This window comes from Tenrec ecaudatus, chromosome 18 (genome assembly GCF_050624435.1).
Source record: "Tenrec ecaudatus isolate mTenEca1 chromosome 18, mTenEca1.hap1, whole genome shotgun sequence".
NCBI lineage: Eukaryota > Metazoa > Chordata > Mammalia > Afrosoricida > Tenrecidae > Tenrec > Tenrec ecaudatus.
In genome coordinates this window covers 4,988,399-5,003,104 of record NC_134547.1, presented here as the reverse complement: position 1 = coordinate 5,003,104, position 14,706 = coordinate 4,988,399, and the positions used below count along the sequence as shown (strand labels likewise).

Here is a 14,706-nt window from a genome sequence, read left to right as displayed (position 1 = left end):
TACGCTAAATGTCATTGCATTTAATGGAATAGCTACAGGTGACATTGCACAGTTAATCAGCAGAACGACAAGGTGAAACAGCACTCAGGTGGAATCCTGAGAAAGAGGTGAGTGCTCCATGATGACAGGCAGGGGAATTCTGGCATGAGTCTGCAGACAGGAGATAGAAGATGATAGCTGGGATCAGCATGTCAGCCAGACACCGGGATGATTATTGAGCAACTTACTTTCTTCATGATGCAAGGAGGGGAGAAATAATTATCACCCCCAACAGAATGTATATCCTCAGATTGTTTTCCTTGTCTTTTAATCATTTTACTGGGGCTCATATAACTCTTATCACAATCCATACACACATCAATTGTATAAAGCACATTTGTACATTCCTTATCCTAATCATTCTCAAAATACTTGCTCTCCACATAAGCCCCTGGCATCAACTCCTCATTTCCTCCTTCTATCCCCGCTCCCCCCTCACTCGTGAACCCTTGATCATTTATAAATTCTTATTTTGTCATATCTTGCCCTGTCCGATGTTTCCCTTTACCCACTTTTCTGTTGTCCATTTCTCAGGGAGGAGGTCACATGTAGATCCTTGTAATGAGTTCCCTCTTTCCAGCCCACCCTCCCAGTATTGCCACTCTCACCACTGGTCCTGAAGGGATCATTGCCCTGGATTCCTTATTTTTCCAGTTCCTATCTGTACCAGTGTACATCCTCTGGTCTAGCCAGATTTGTAAGGTAGAATTGGGATCATGATAGTGAGTGGGGAGGAAGCATTTAGGAACAAGAGGAAAGGTGTATGTTTTATCATTGCTACACTGCACCCTGACTGGCTTGTATCCTCCCCATGACTCTTCTTTAAGGAGATGTCCAGTTGCCTACAGATGGGCTTTTGGTTCCCACTCCACATTCCCCCTCATTCACAATGATATGATTTTTTGTTGTTGATGCCTGATACCTCATCCCTTCAACATCACGTGACCACACAGGCTGGTGTGTTCTTCCATATGGGCTTTGTTGCTTCCACACGGAGACAAACCACTAAGGTGTGCAACAGAACAGCAAGGGGAACAGAGCAATGAAGTCCCCATGGAATACCAAAAACAGACTTTGTGGCCAGGTCTTGGAACCCCATCAGACTCGAACAGAAAACATTCTTAAAGGCCAACAAACAGTCCTTGAACTAACTACAAGCTTTTCTTCTTTGGTTGTTGTGGTGTTGTGTTTTTGTTATGCCATTGGCATCTTGTTGTTGTTGTTTTGTTTTCTTTTGGTGCTTGGTCTTGCTCTGTCTTGTTTTTGTGCATGTTATTATCTCCGCAGGTCTGTCTATATAAGATAGGCTGGATGAAAAATCTGGAGGAGAAAACAACGGGACTGACAGTTCTGGGGGAACATGGGAGAGGGGAAGGTGGGGGTGGGGGTGGGGGAGGAGATGGTGTTAACAAACCCAGGGAAAAGGGAAAAACAGGTGATCCAAATTGGTGGTGAGGAGGGTGTAGGAAGTCTGGTAGGGTGTGAACAAGGGTAATGTAATCAAGAGGAATAGCTGTAACCCAAATGAAGGCTGAGCATAATAGTGGGACAAGAGGAAAGTAAAATGAAATAGAGGAAAGAACTAGAAGGCAGAGGGCATTTATACAGGTCTAAATACAGGCATGTACATATGTAAATATATTTATATATGAGTATGGGGAAATAGATTTACATGCATATATTTATAGGTTTAGTATTAAGGTAGCAGATGGACATTGGGCCTCCACTCAAGTACTCCCTCAATGTAAGAATACTTTGTTCTATTAAACTGGCATTCCATGATGCTCACCTTCAAGATATGATCGCTGAAGACAAAGTGGGTGCAGAAGCTAATGTGGTGAAGAAAGCTGATGGAGTCCATCTATCAAAAGATATAGCATCTGGGATCTCAATGACTTGAGGGTAAACAATCGTCCATCTAGCTCAGAAGCAACAAAGCCCACATGGACGAAGCACACCAGCCATGTGATCATGAGGTGCTGAAGGGATCATTTATCAGGCATCAAAGAACAAAAGTCATATCATTATGTGCTCACCTCCCCGATACGATTGCTGAAGACAAATGTGTGCATAAGCAAATGTGGTGAAGAAAGCTGATGGTGCCTGGCTATCAAAAGATATAGTGTGTGTGGTCTTAAAGGCTTAAAGGTAAACAAGTGGCCATCTATCTCAGAAGCATCAAAGCCCACATGGAAGAAGCACACCAGCCTGTGTGATCATGAGGTGCCAAAGGGACCAGTTATCAGGCATCAAAGAACAAAAAGTCATTATCAGTGCGTGTTTTCTTGTTAAAAATAAATTATTGGGAATAGAGAAGGCATGGACTTGCTAAGTAGCTATGGTAGTAATTCAGGTGAGACCAGTAAGCCTTCCCTGTTTGCATGATGTTGCTGTCGTTCCTTGCCAGTAAGACAGCATGATCATCAAGGACATGATGACAAGGATCATTTTCATGACACTAGAAAGACAACCTGCCATGTTTCTGACCTCTCACATTCTCGGTACCCATTAATAATAATAACTTTTGGTCTCCATCCCTTTGCCTGTTCTAAGTAGCCCCTATCAATGGGATCACATGGTATTTGTAAGTGACTTAGTGCACTCATTCATGTCTTTATTTCCACACACACACACACACACACACACACACACACACACACACTTCTCATGTCCTCCTTCACTGCCCTGCATTTAATTTCATATTCCCAAAATTTACATGAAAATTTTCATCTGTGTTAACCTTTCTACATGTGCATTCTTAGATGCCAAGATTTCTCTTTTAAAATTCCTGCTGTAACTCCTAGGCTTTAAGAAAAAATTAGAAATCCTACTCTTCCATTTTCTTAATAGCTTTAGGTAGAATTTTCCTCCATATTCTTCCAATCCACTTTCATTACAATATCATAATACAAGGTCCACACCATTTATTAAACTTGACACACATCTACTGAAAATGATTTTCCTGTTTCATGAAACTGAACATGACATTTAAGCTTATTGACTGAAAGCATTTACACAACAGATTAGTGACCCATAATTCAAGAGATTCCACTAATTCCATGCGATTTTGTCAGTGTTGGAGGAAGTAAAGCCAGATTACCAAGAATCAAATATGGAAAGACTCAGTTTCATTTTGATCGTGTGCATTATCAGTTAGATCAATCACTTTGGAAGACCGTTATATTGGTAGAAAATAATCTAAACATGGAAAGATTCTTCATGAAATGCATTGACAGCTTGGCTACATCAATGAGATCAGATATATCAATAATGGTGAGCACAGTGCAGTATCTGCTAAGCATCACTCCACTATTAAATAATGTTGACTATGGGTCTGAGACAGCAACAAAGAAGAATAAGGTCAATACTAATCATTTCATTATTGGACATTCCCTGAACACAACTCTATAAATACCTCCATAGCAATGACATCAGATTGAATGTTCGATCATTTACAATTGATGAGTGGAGCCAAATCCCCGGCGTCAAGTTCATCATATTCTCTGCTGTGAGATAAGCCTGTCAAGTTCATCTGCAACTGAGCTTGATGAAAATCCATGAACTGTCTTTTCCTGAGGATTGATGGAATCAGTGTATTGCTTTAACAGAGAGAGCATGGTTTCAAAACACGAGTGTCACTGCTCATGAGAAGAAAGGGACTGAGGGCTGGGAAACACACCGTAATAAAGGCATACATCTTCACCAGCCACTGACGGGGATTAGCAAAACGAGAGAAATAAGTTCCCATAGCACATGAGATGGCATAGGAGACTACGAAGGTGCTTACCAGGACAATGATGCTTTGGGAAGCTCTGGTCTCAGGGGAGGATCTGTGTGAGAGGTTGTTACTGTACATGTGTCTGACCCGCTGCTTGTGTCTGTACAGGATGGAAACCATGGTGCCACTGGCCCAAGACATGACTCCCAAACACAGAACATCATGAGAGGATATCAATGCTAGAAAGAGTGCAAATATTTTACTGTCAGTCGGTGCAAAGTTACAGTATCCGAATTTGTTCTTTGTGGTGGTTTTATTGTTGCTATGGATAGACGTATACATAGGAATAATTGCAAGGATGAACATGTGCAGCACCCAGCAAAGGTTACTGCAGAGACCCATGTGCTTCAAGGTTTTTTGCTTAAAATCTGCCCACCTGGAGTTCCTGGGGCTGATGGTGATGACCTGGAAGACACTCAGCAGGCAAGTGCTGCCCATGGACACAGCCCTGCCCACTTTGTGAATGTACGAAAGAAGTTTGCATGCAGTATCATTGAGGAGACCTTTCAACTCAGAAGCTCCCATTGCTTGGGAAACTAATAGAGAGAGAATGATCAGAGAATTGGCTGCTGTCAGGTTTCTGATAATTGAGTCTACGGATAGTGACCTGCACCCACGGACGTATAAGTGGATGTGGTGAATTATGAGTGAGAAATTCCCAATAATTCCAACGACTAGTCCAATCCATAGATAATTGGTCTTTCCATTCCAAGCACATTCTGTCATCATCCAGGGATTTTGATTCAAATTTATAAGTGCAGGAAGGGGTTTTCATGGAAATCTGCATGGAAATCAGAGATATAGACTGCTATATTTTGGCAATTATGATTTAAAGTGTTCCACTTCATATAACCTTACTCTGAAAATTGATTTCTACATATATATTCTCTTAAAAGGCAATCCAGTGTCTACTGTGTTTCAGTAGCAGTCACAAAGCATATAACCTTTGATATGAAGTTTGTCAATTTTAAGGTATTTTATGCACATAGCTCTGCATTAGGAAGTAATGTTTTGTCAAAGAAAGCAAACATATCTAGAAGAGGTCAGGTCAGGATTTGAACCTGGGAAGCTTGCTTGCAATGACATTGTGTTGATTCATGGCTATGCTGTCATATGACATCTCTCACTTGGTTTTCCTAACATAAACCAAATGCCTTAAACATATTTCAAAAGTTTACTTCATACCCTAACAATATTTCTTATGCTTAGCTGCAATCATTTTCCATTTATCTAAATCTTGATTCCACAGACCGATATCACTTATGGATCCAGGTTACAGATTTTGATACAATACACATGCCCTGACCAATTTTCCGTGACAAAATTGGATTTACTCAGTAAACATCTATACTGTCACAGAATCATTCCATTTCTTGGATCAGGAATTAAAGTAAAATGACATTTATTACAGAAAATAGCGCACAAAACTAAGCTGAAATCCAAAATGTGGGACTTAGAAAGAACAAATGTAAAACGAATGATTCCTTTTCACAGATGCTGTGATCATATATTTATTCTTTCTGGAAACTGAAGAAGAATCATAACTTATTTTGTACTTCTAACCATTTTATAGAAAATACAAATAACCATAGTTAACCTGTGAGGAGAGAAATCTCATATGCTGGATTAACTGAAATTAGAGAGAAATGAGTAGCGAAGAGGGGCAAATAGCATCTGATTGTTTTCCAACTAGAGAAAGACATATTTGTGCCTTATCAGTGGTCTAATGTCCTGAAAATCTTCCCATTTTATAAAATTTTCAATTAGAAAAAAAAATTATTGAGAACCCCTGCGCTCATTCAGAAAGGTAAATAAATTTATATTTACGTCACACCACACCAAATATATTGGAAGCAGCTATACCGGTACGGTTATCATTGAGCACAGGATAAACTTACAGACAAATAATTCCCTTTTCTCTATTGCAATGAATTTTGGGAATACTGGAGATTGGAAGAGGATGTATGTGGAAATTCTGTATGCTCATCACGAAGAGTCTGCGAGGCAAAGACTCTGGTGGAGGAAGGCCATCTCATTTGTCAGTTGGAGATTAAACCCAGGCACGTTCTCCTAACTAAAGATCCTTCCCCACGAGATCCCACCCATAACAGTGCTACTGTAAAAACATTTCTTACCAGCTCATGGCTGATCACTATGCAGCCAGAGGTCCTTATCTATAGGAGCAGATTTGTTTGTATTGTTCTCCCTGCTCATGAGGTCGTCAACTTCCCTGTGCCTGCCCCCAGTACTGGTATGAAGTTTCTCCCCCAATAAGCTCAGGAACCTCCAGGGTTAAGACACTGCCCACCTTGTTATATTTGTGATTGATGAGGTCTGCGTGCCCTGAGATGATATAAGCTCATTGTTAAATATGTTGCAATCTCAATATTGTTCCAGGCTTCATGGAAGACGTGAGAAGGCTAAACTCGTTGTCTCTTTATTTTCCTTCAGTTGCACTCTCGCTGCATAGGACGCTCTCAGTTGTAAGGCTGGTCCTTACACAATTTTACTCAGATACTGCTGGGAATTGGAAATTCCATGAAAGCCATCTTAGTCATTACTACATGTAGGGAACATTTTCAGGAATGACTCCAGTACCATGGAAATTCATTCATGATTTTGTTCATTATATTGAGTGGCAGATGAATTATAAAATTAAAGCCTTACAACACCATAAAATTTAGATTTTAATACCATCGTTCGCAACACCGAAGACCCTTAAATTACCTCAATGGCAAGCAGGGATTGGTGTGGTATAGCAATCTCCCATCTCCCAGTCTCCTTCCTAAAGCTCAACACACTTCTCAGGAATTTTGACCCTTCCAGTGTGACACCATCACTGCCCCAGTAGTACCCTAGAGGAAGGGATCCCTTTTTCAGGCACTATCACTCAACTAACTCCCAATTCTCCTCTTTCCCATCCAGAACCCTAACCCTTTCAGGCTGGCATAGAAGAGACTCACCTGAGTCCTTCTCCTTGCTAGGACGTGGCCTCACCGAGGGCTGCAAAAGCCAACACAGGTGTGAGAGAGCAGCCAGCAGCCAGACACTGAAATATGGGTGAGGGATTGTGTGACCTCACCTCCCCACAGAGCTGCAATGATGATCTCATCTGAAACAAGCTTGACAGTTCACGATTGGGGAATTAAGAGAAGTTTAGAAAAAAAGCGTTTCCTACTTTTGTGATTCCTAGAACTCCAGAGTCTGATGAGCATCTCCAAAGGGACCATGGTGTGTTTGGGAACCTCTTCCTTTTCCATGTCCCACGGAGGATGACAGGCTCTGCTGAAGGGACTTGGGGAGGCTGAAGTCGGGGCCTGGTGGGGCTGGCAGGATAACATGTGGGTCTCACTAGATTCGCTGCTTGTTGTAGACATATTTTTTTTAATCAAAATGAAATACTTTCATGGTCCTCATAGGCTTGAGCAACTTAATATTGTACTTTATTAATGGAAGCATGGAGGCACGCAAAGTACCTGAGGACTTTTGATGTATAATCAGGCACTTAAAAACAAGACAACTACAGACATTGGTAAATGTCCCTCTTTGTGGGCAGCAGAGAATGAGAAGAGAGTGCATATGGATGAGTACGGTGTCACATGTATTAAGGAGCCTGGCAGGCTGGGTATCTGGAGTGGAGGGAGGCCTGCACCCTTGTGAGTTGGAGGTGAGTCCCAATCACATTCTCATCATTAATATTGTTCCCCACTATGTCCTCCCATCATAGTGCTACCTTAAAGCTACCTATTACACGCACCTGGCTGATTGCTATGTAGCCGGCAGCTTTATCTATAGGAGCAGACGTGTGCTATTGCTCTCTAGACTGAAGACAGACACTCCCCCGTACCTGCCCCGGCATTTGTGTTAGGTTACTCCTCCGATGTACTCAGGAACCATTAGGGTGATGGTACAGCCCACTGTGTTACGTATGTGTTTATGTGTAATTAGGTGTGGGGGAGGGCTTGCACGCCCATGAGTGTATATAAGCCTTGGTTGGAAATATATTCTCTCTCTCTGTGTGGATCTGGCTCCTGAAGTCATGATGTTCCCAGGATTGAGCACGCGCTTGAATTATGTTTCCTGTTGTCTCCATGACACAACCGCCCTTGGACCTGTTCGATTGTTGGGGCTGGTCCCCCCCAACCCTCATTTCTAACACGGTGCGAATTAAGAAATTCAGGAAACAGTTTGTACTTTTAGGAAAAACACCACATCCATATTGCTGTGTGAAGAAACGTTGAACGAGGTCCTCAAACATGCTCCCAGTTGATGGCAACATCTATTTGTGCAGAGTAAAACTCTTCCATCGTTTTGTTTTTCTTCTTCTTCTTGCAATCACTGTCGAAACAGATCTCTGAACATTCCTTCAGCCACAGCACTATCTGTGCTTGAACTACAGACTTTTCGCTTTAGCAACTGATGACAAACTGCTCCCACATCCGGGACCTTTCCGATGGAGCCAGGTCTGCAGGGAATGGAAGCAATGGAAGAAAGGGAGGCGAATGCCAAAGATTTTCTCAGCACAGAGCACCGTGTTTACAAAGTTATACAAGAACTAAACATATTGCCTCTGCCTTGATTCCAGCTGACAAAGAGTAACCCATGAGTAAGTGACACAGGAGAACTGCACCATCAGGTTTCTTCAGTCCTAGCCACGGGGAGGAGTCAGGCCACGGAAAGGACTCCTATCTGGGCCGTATGGTGTTCTATTGCGTGTCGCATAGCCGCGAAGCCGTGTCAACTCAGGGCAGCTGAGAACCCAACAACACATGCTTCCAACGTGTGGTGGAGCGTGTTGGATGATCTTCATTAAAAAAATTGGTTCCGTGTCATGTTAACGACGGTGTTCTCGAATTTGAGAATTCGGTTGGGTCATCTTGCCTTGGAACGAGTCCAAATGCGAACCCCTTCCAGTCTTCTTGGAAATGACCACGAGTGAACGCTTCCAGTACTCCATCCGCTTGTTGAACCATTTCAGTTGTTATTCCACCCGGGCTTGGAGCCTGGTGTTTGGCCAATGGCCCTAGTGCAGCTTGGACTTTGCCCTTCAGTGCCGTCGGGTCTTGATCATATGCTACCTTTTGAAATGGTGGAATAGTGGACAGTCCTCTTTATTATGGTGACCCTTTCCGTGTCTCGGGCATTGTTTTATATTTTATGCATAGATTCTTTCACTATTTCAACTAGATGCTTGATATTGTTCCTTCAGGTCTTACAGTTTAAGCCACGCTGAGTGTGTTCTTCCTTTGTGGTCTCACACATTTTATTGCCATATTTTAGTTGGTTTCTTTGAGCTGCCCTGAATATTTGTGATCAGGTCTTTGTCTTCATCATTTCGCTGTTGCTACTCTACAATTAAAAGCAAGTTTCACAGTTACTTCTAATATCCACATTGGTCTTTTCTTTCCTGTTTTTTAAAAAATAATCTTTTGCTTTCTTCATGAAGTTGGTCTTGATGTCACCCACAGTTTAGTAGGTCATGTGTCCTTAGTGTTCAAGGCATTCAGTGTGTTCTTTTTAAAAAAAATCATTTTATTGGGAGCTCTTGCAGATATCATAACACTCCATAGTTCAGTCACATCAAGCAGTGTTGTACAATGGCTACCACAATCCATTTCAAAACATTTTCTTTCTTCTTGGACGCCTTGAAATCAGCTCTTCTTGATCCTCTTCTGGCCCCCCTCCCCCACCTTTATTTACTTATTTGATGTGGCTTATACCATCCAATAGATCCATCCCCATACAATTCTGTTGTTCATTCTTCTCAGGTGGGGTTATACAGTCATCAGTGCTATCAGCATCTCCTCCCCGCTCCCAGCGCAGTCTTCTGGTCCCCTCAGTACTGTTGGGGTTGGAATGGGGATGTGAGGGTATTCAGTTCGACCACCTTGCTGCCATTGGCTGAAGATGTCCTCAGAAACTGACTTTGATCAGTATTCACAGCAAAGAAAAGACAAGAGCTCTGCTCCACATCTCCAGCGTACTCTAGATCTCTGGTCTGCTTTGAATCCCTGGCCTGCTCATAGATCTCTGGTTTTTCATTGATCTCTGGGCTGCTCATAGATCCTGGCCTACTATGGAGCTCCAGCTAGCAACCACACTCTCTTGATGTTCTCTCAAATTTGGCCTTGAGAGGTCCTGGAAATCGGGGTGGGATATGCTCAGGGTCATCTTTGGGCTCTCGTGGAAGTGTTTGAATTTTCTTCAACTTCAACCTGAACTTACATATGAGCAATTGATGGTCTGTTCCACAGTTGGGTCCTGGTCTGGTTTGGGTTCTGGATATTGAGCTTTATCATTATTTCTTCCCATTGATGTAGTCTATTTGATTTCTGTGGATTATACAGAAGTCCATGTGTAGTATAGTTAGATATTCTGTTTTGTGCTTGTTTGCTTTTAATGCTAAGGAGCACTTTATCTATACTGCTAGTCTCCCTCTGGTTTCTTTCCCTTTTCATTTCAGTACTTCTACCTCTTCTAGGGTCATTACTGATAAACTATTTATTCATAGAAAATATACACACCTACTCATTCCAATGAATTTTCAAGTCATTGTAGAGGTGGTTTCTAATAGTCCTAAAATAGATTCAAGGTATCAAGTTGTTTTTTTACTCTTGTGGAAAAGCCCTCCCCGCTCAGGGCCTTTGTATCCCTCTCTATCTTTATTAATAACCTGCCCAGTTGTGTTGTTTAGAAACTGAAGATCAACAAATGAGCATACTTTTTTCACAAGGAACTTTTCAAGGAAGCCCAGGGTACAGTGTTATGTACCTACTTAATTGCCTGTCACTCATGTGTTAGACCTCAACACTTCCTGCTTCTACTGGGTGCAGCCTCAGGAATTATGGGAAAGGAAGAGCATCTTGCACACATTCAACCTGTGAGGTGCAATAAATGTCCTCAAAGAAACCAACTTTTACAAGTGGCTGCCTACTGGGATCTCAGGAAGGACCCCTCTCCAAAACACCTTTGGACAGGCTCATTAGAAACTCGTAATTGTTCCTGAGAATTGGGATCAAGGAGAACATTTCTACAAATACTCCCTACTACCCAATGGTGTGTCATTGAAACTAGAGGTGAAGTGACAATTGCAGTTCCTTAGGGAGGTGAGGTCACAGAAGCACACATATTTAGTTCAGGGGCTGCTGTCATCCTCTTCCACATACAGTGACTCTCATGAACTTCACACCGAGCCCACTGGCCTGGCAGCAGCAAGGAGGGAGGTGAGTTTTTCCTATTTCATTCTGAGAGGCAAAGTCTGTAAGAGAAGGAGACTTACCTGGGTCTTGACAAGAGATTGCATTTCAATAAGGAAACCTTCTGGGTCCAAAGCTAACCGAGAGTTCCAGAGGAAGGAGAACTAAGTCATAACCTTCAGCTGAGGTGGAACAGGGAGATGCCCATCCTACACCCCACCTCAACTGCTGATGTCTCCTACTGTCATTCGGTGTCAGCCTCAAGAATGGTGACTTTTGTCATTCACTGTTAGTGATCTTGAAGTCTGAACTGTATGATGTTGGAATGTTGTAGGCCTGCAATTGATTTGCCTTCTATCTTATTTCCTGGAAGCATAACGATTGTCAGGGTTTTTAGAGGTGCGCCTGTAACATCTCCATACTTCTCATGCAGGATGTTTACGTGCAATGCTGAATCCTGGGTCAAAATAGTGTATCCTCGTGGATTCTGCCAGAGGAGAAATGTTTTCTCTAGCGGAGATAATAATTGTGTCTTTCCGCACAACATCCATGGATGATGGGGAGTATGTTTCCTTCTGGAAATTAGGAAAGCAAGATTTAAAGAAAAAGCAATTTTATATGGATGGTTTTCGCACAGCTGATGCCAGACTCATGGATTTTGAGCTGTTTTTATCTAGTTGAAAAATATTCTAATATCAATTTAAAATTCACTACTTGAACTTATAATGTGTACAAGATGTCATGCATTAGAGATTTCATTTGAGTCTTATAAGTTAACATATTTTAAAATCTCCCATTACTGCTAATACTTTTATTTAACAATCAATTGTGAGAATATGAAGTGAAAATAGTAGTTACTTTATTTCCACTCTCCATTTTCTTCATCTCATGTTTTTTAGTGTTCCATTTCCAATATTCAGGGTATGCTAAGGGATTTTCCAGTAATTAAAGTGGTATTCACCACTAGATATTTGCTTTTGGAATAAAAAACAGAAATGTCATTCTGTTTCCATCCTAATATCCATGCATTCAGAATTTATTAAATACAACCTTGTTAAATGGAAGCTTACTATAGCAATCCAGTACAGTCAGCGAATTTCCGTTGTTAAGTTCTCCAAATTTATAGCCATGATTGATATTGACATATGAGTCACATTTGAAAGCAACAATGGAAACATGTTACAACAACCATTATAAAACATCACCAAGGTCAAGTGAAGTGACAAGGTGACAAACAACACTAAAGTCCGATCTGGAAGAGGAAACGCGGTGGCTAGATCCTGCTGGTGAAACACAGTCTTTGAAACACAGTCTTTGAAAGCAGCTTAGCTAGACTCCGGGTCCTACTCTGCCTGTAAGCAGCATGTGAATTTTGACAAACCACTTATGTCTCTGTGTCAACGTTCTCGTCTTGACAATGAAACAATAGTGATGTGTACCTTGGGGCTCTGTGAAGAATCAAGTAACTCCGTGTATGGGCTGCAAAACAGTGATGGGTCCATAGCAAGTACTCTTTAGGACTGTAGAGAAAGCCTTTCATGAAGGCAATATTTAAAGTCGATTTTCTGAGTGGGAATTAACAGTAGACAGTAGAGAATATTGGATTTCCAGAGTCATAATAAAGAAGGCAAATGTCTTATCTTCCATTGCAGGACCCTCTGGCTGAGATGAGCCATAGCAGTCCCTGGGACCTGAGAAAATGTCCTCTAGGAACTGGACCCTAGGAATAGTTTTCTTATTACAAACTACGGTTGGTATCCTGGGGAATGTTTTTCTTGCTTTCTATCACATCATACTTTACTTGACTAAGTGAAGGTTAAGGTGCACAGACTTGATTCTCAAGCATCTGACTGTAGCCAACAGCTTGCTCATTCTCTCTAAGGGAATCCCAGAGACCATGGCAGCTTTTGGCTGGAAAGATTTCCTCAGTGATTTTGGATGCAAACTTACTTTCTATGTTTACAGAGTGGGCAGGGGTGTGTCCATGGGGAGTACCTGCCTCTTGACTATCTTCCAGGCCATCACCATCAGCCCCAGCACCTCCAAATGGGCACCTCTCAAGGTGAAAGCTCCCAAGTACATGAGCTTCTCTTTATTTCTCTGCTGGGTCTTGCAAATGCTGGTAAATATAATTTTTCCAATCTATGTGACTAAACATTGGAACTATAAAAACAACACATTTAACAAAGATTTAGGATATTGTTTTTCTGTTCCTCATGGTATAATTCAAAGTTCACTGCATGCAGCATTTTTTTCATTCTCTGATGCTGTGTGTTTGGGACTCATGCTCTGGGCCAGTGGCTCCATGGTTTCCATCCTGCACAGACACAAAGAAAGGGTTCAACACATCCATAGGAACAACCTTTCCCCCAGATCTTCCCCTGAGACCAGAGCCACTAAAAACATCCTTGTCTTGGTGAGCACGTTTTTAATCATTTACACTTTCTCCTCCACCATCCTAGCATTTCTAGTTGTTGTTAATCATCCCAGTAGGTGGATGCTGGATGTCTCTGCACTAATCAATGTGTGTTACCCAACTGTGAGCCCCTTTGTCTTCATGAGCAGTGATTCCAGTGTCTACAGACTCTGCTGCTCCTGGATAAGGAAGATATAACTCCCTCATAATGAGAAATAACCTCATTCTATGCTTTTGCAGAAGTTCTAGTGGTGTAGAGGGCTACCACCAGGGCTCCTAACCACAGGATTGGTGGCACAAACCCACCGGCCACTCCTGAGAAGAAAGATGAGGCTTTCTGCTCCCATAATGTTTGGGATCTTAGAAACCCACAGGGATGGTGCTACTCTGTCCTATGGGGTGGACGTGAGTCACAATCATCGAATTATCTTGATAGCAGTAAATTTTTGAGACTGTATGTTTTTGCCAAAGACTTAGTTGTTTGCTTATTCATCACACAGAATCCAAACACATTTGAAACTATTATAATGTAAGAGAATATTGGTACACACCCATGTAAACCCGTGTGTACATGTGTGTTATTGTGGCATATTGTCCACATTATGTTTCTAATTCATTTATTGCCCCCACCCACCAGGTTTTATTTCAAAACAAATTCTGTATTTTGGTCTTTTCTAAGGGGATGGAATATTATCTTTTAGCTTTCAACATAGATATTATTATAGCACATTTTTAGAATCCAACTCTGTTGTCAAGAGATTTATATCTCTGGACTTCCACCTTGACAATTTAAGGGCAAAAGTGCCACACCAATCCATTCACTTCTTAATTTAAAATTATCCTGGCACACATTTTAAATTATTTAAATAAGCTTGGATCATTGAAGATGCATTACTATTTTAAAGATATGTTAAATTGTGTACTTTGTCCCTCTTCTAATCACTACTCAATGGTATTTCTTGTTCTCTTATCGAAGCATAGATAATTTTCATATCTTATTGTGTTAGTCTGGGTACATTAGAGAAACAAAGAAAGAGTTTTATATAAAGGGTAAGTGCACATCAAGAAAACATCCCAACCCAGTGCTGCCCAAGCCCACAAGTCCAACATTAGCCCATTTGTTCCACACCAATTCACAAAGTCCTCCTCCATCTCAAACACATGCAATGATGATGACTACAGGAGGAAAGTCGAATCAGTGAATGTGTAAACATCTCAGAGCACGCAGGGATCTCCACATGGCTGCTCCAGCACCCAGGGCTGCATCAGGGTAGGTC

The 14,706-nt window shown here is 41.7% G+C and overlaps 2 protein-coding genes across 2 annotated transcripts; one reads left to right on the top strand and one right to left on the bottom strand.

Moving 5' to 3' along the window:
- Nucleotides 1-3,640: 3,640 nt before the first annotated feature.
- On the bottom strand, nt 3,641-4,342 carry LOC142432627 (vomeronasal type-1 receptor 2-like). The gene has a single exon (XM_075537849.1). The coding sequence runs from the start codon at nt 4,340-4,342 to the stop codon at nt 3,641-3,643; it is 702 nt and encodes a 233-aa protein (XP_075393964.1).
- An 8,277-nt stretch (nt 4,343-12,619) lies between these two features.
- On the top strand, nt 12,620-13,627 carry LOC142432625 (vomeronasal type-1 receptor 4-like). Its single transcript, XM_075537848.1, is given in 1 exon segment — nt 12,620-13,627. A coding segment is annotated over 1 exon segment (915 nt). The 5' UTR covers nt 12,620-12,712.
- The last annotated feature ends 1,079 nt before the right edge of the window (nt 13,628-14,706 follow it).

Excerpts from the sequence above, each read along its gene's own strand:
- LOC142432627 (XM_075537849.1), bottom strand. The coding sequence starts at position 4,342 with ATGGGAGCTTCTGAGTTGAAAGGTCTCCTCAATGATACTGCATGCAAA.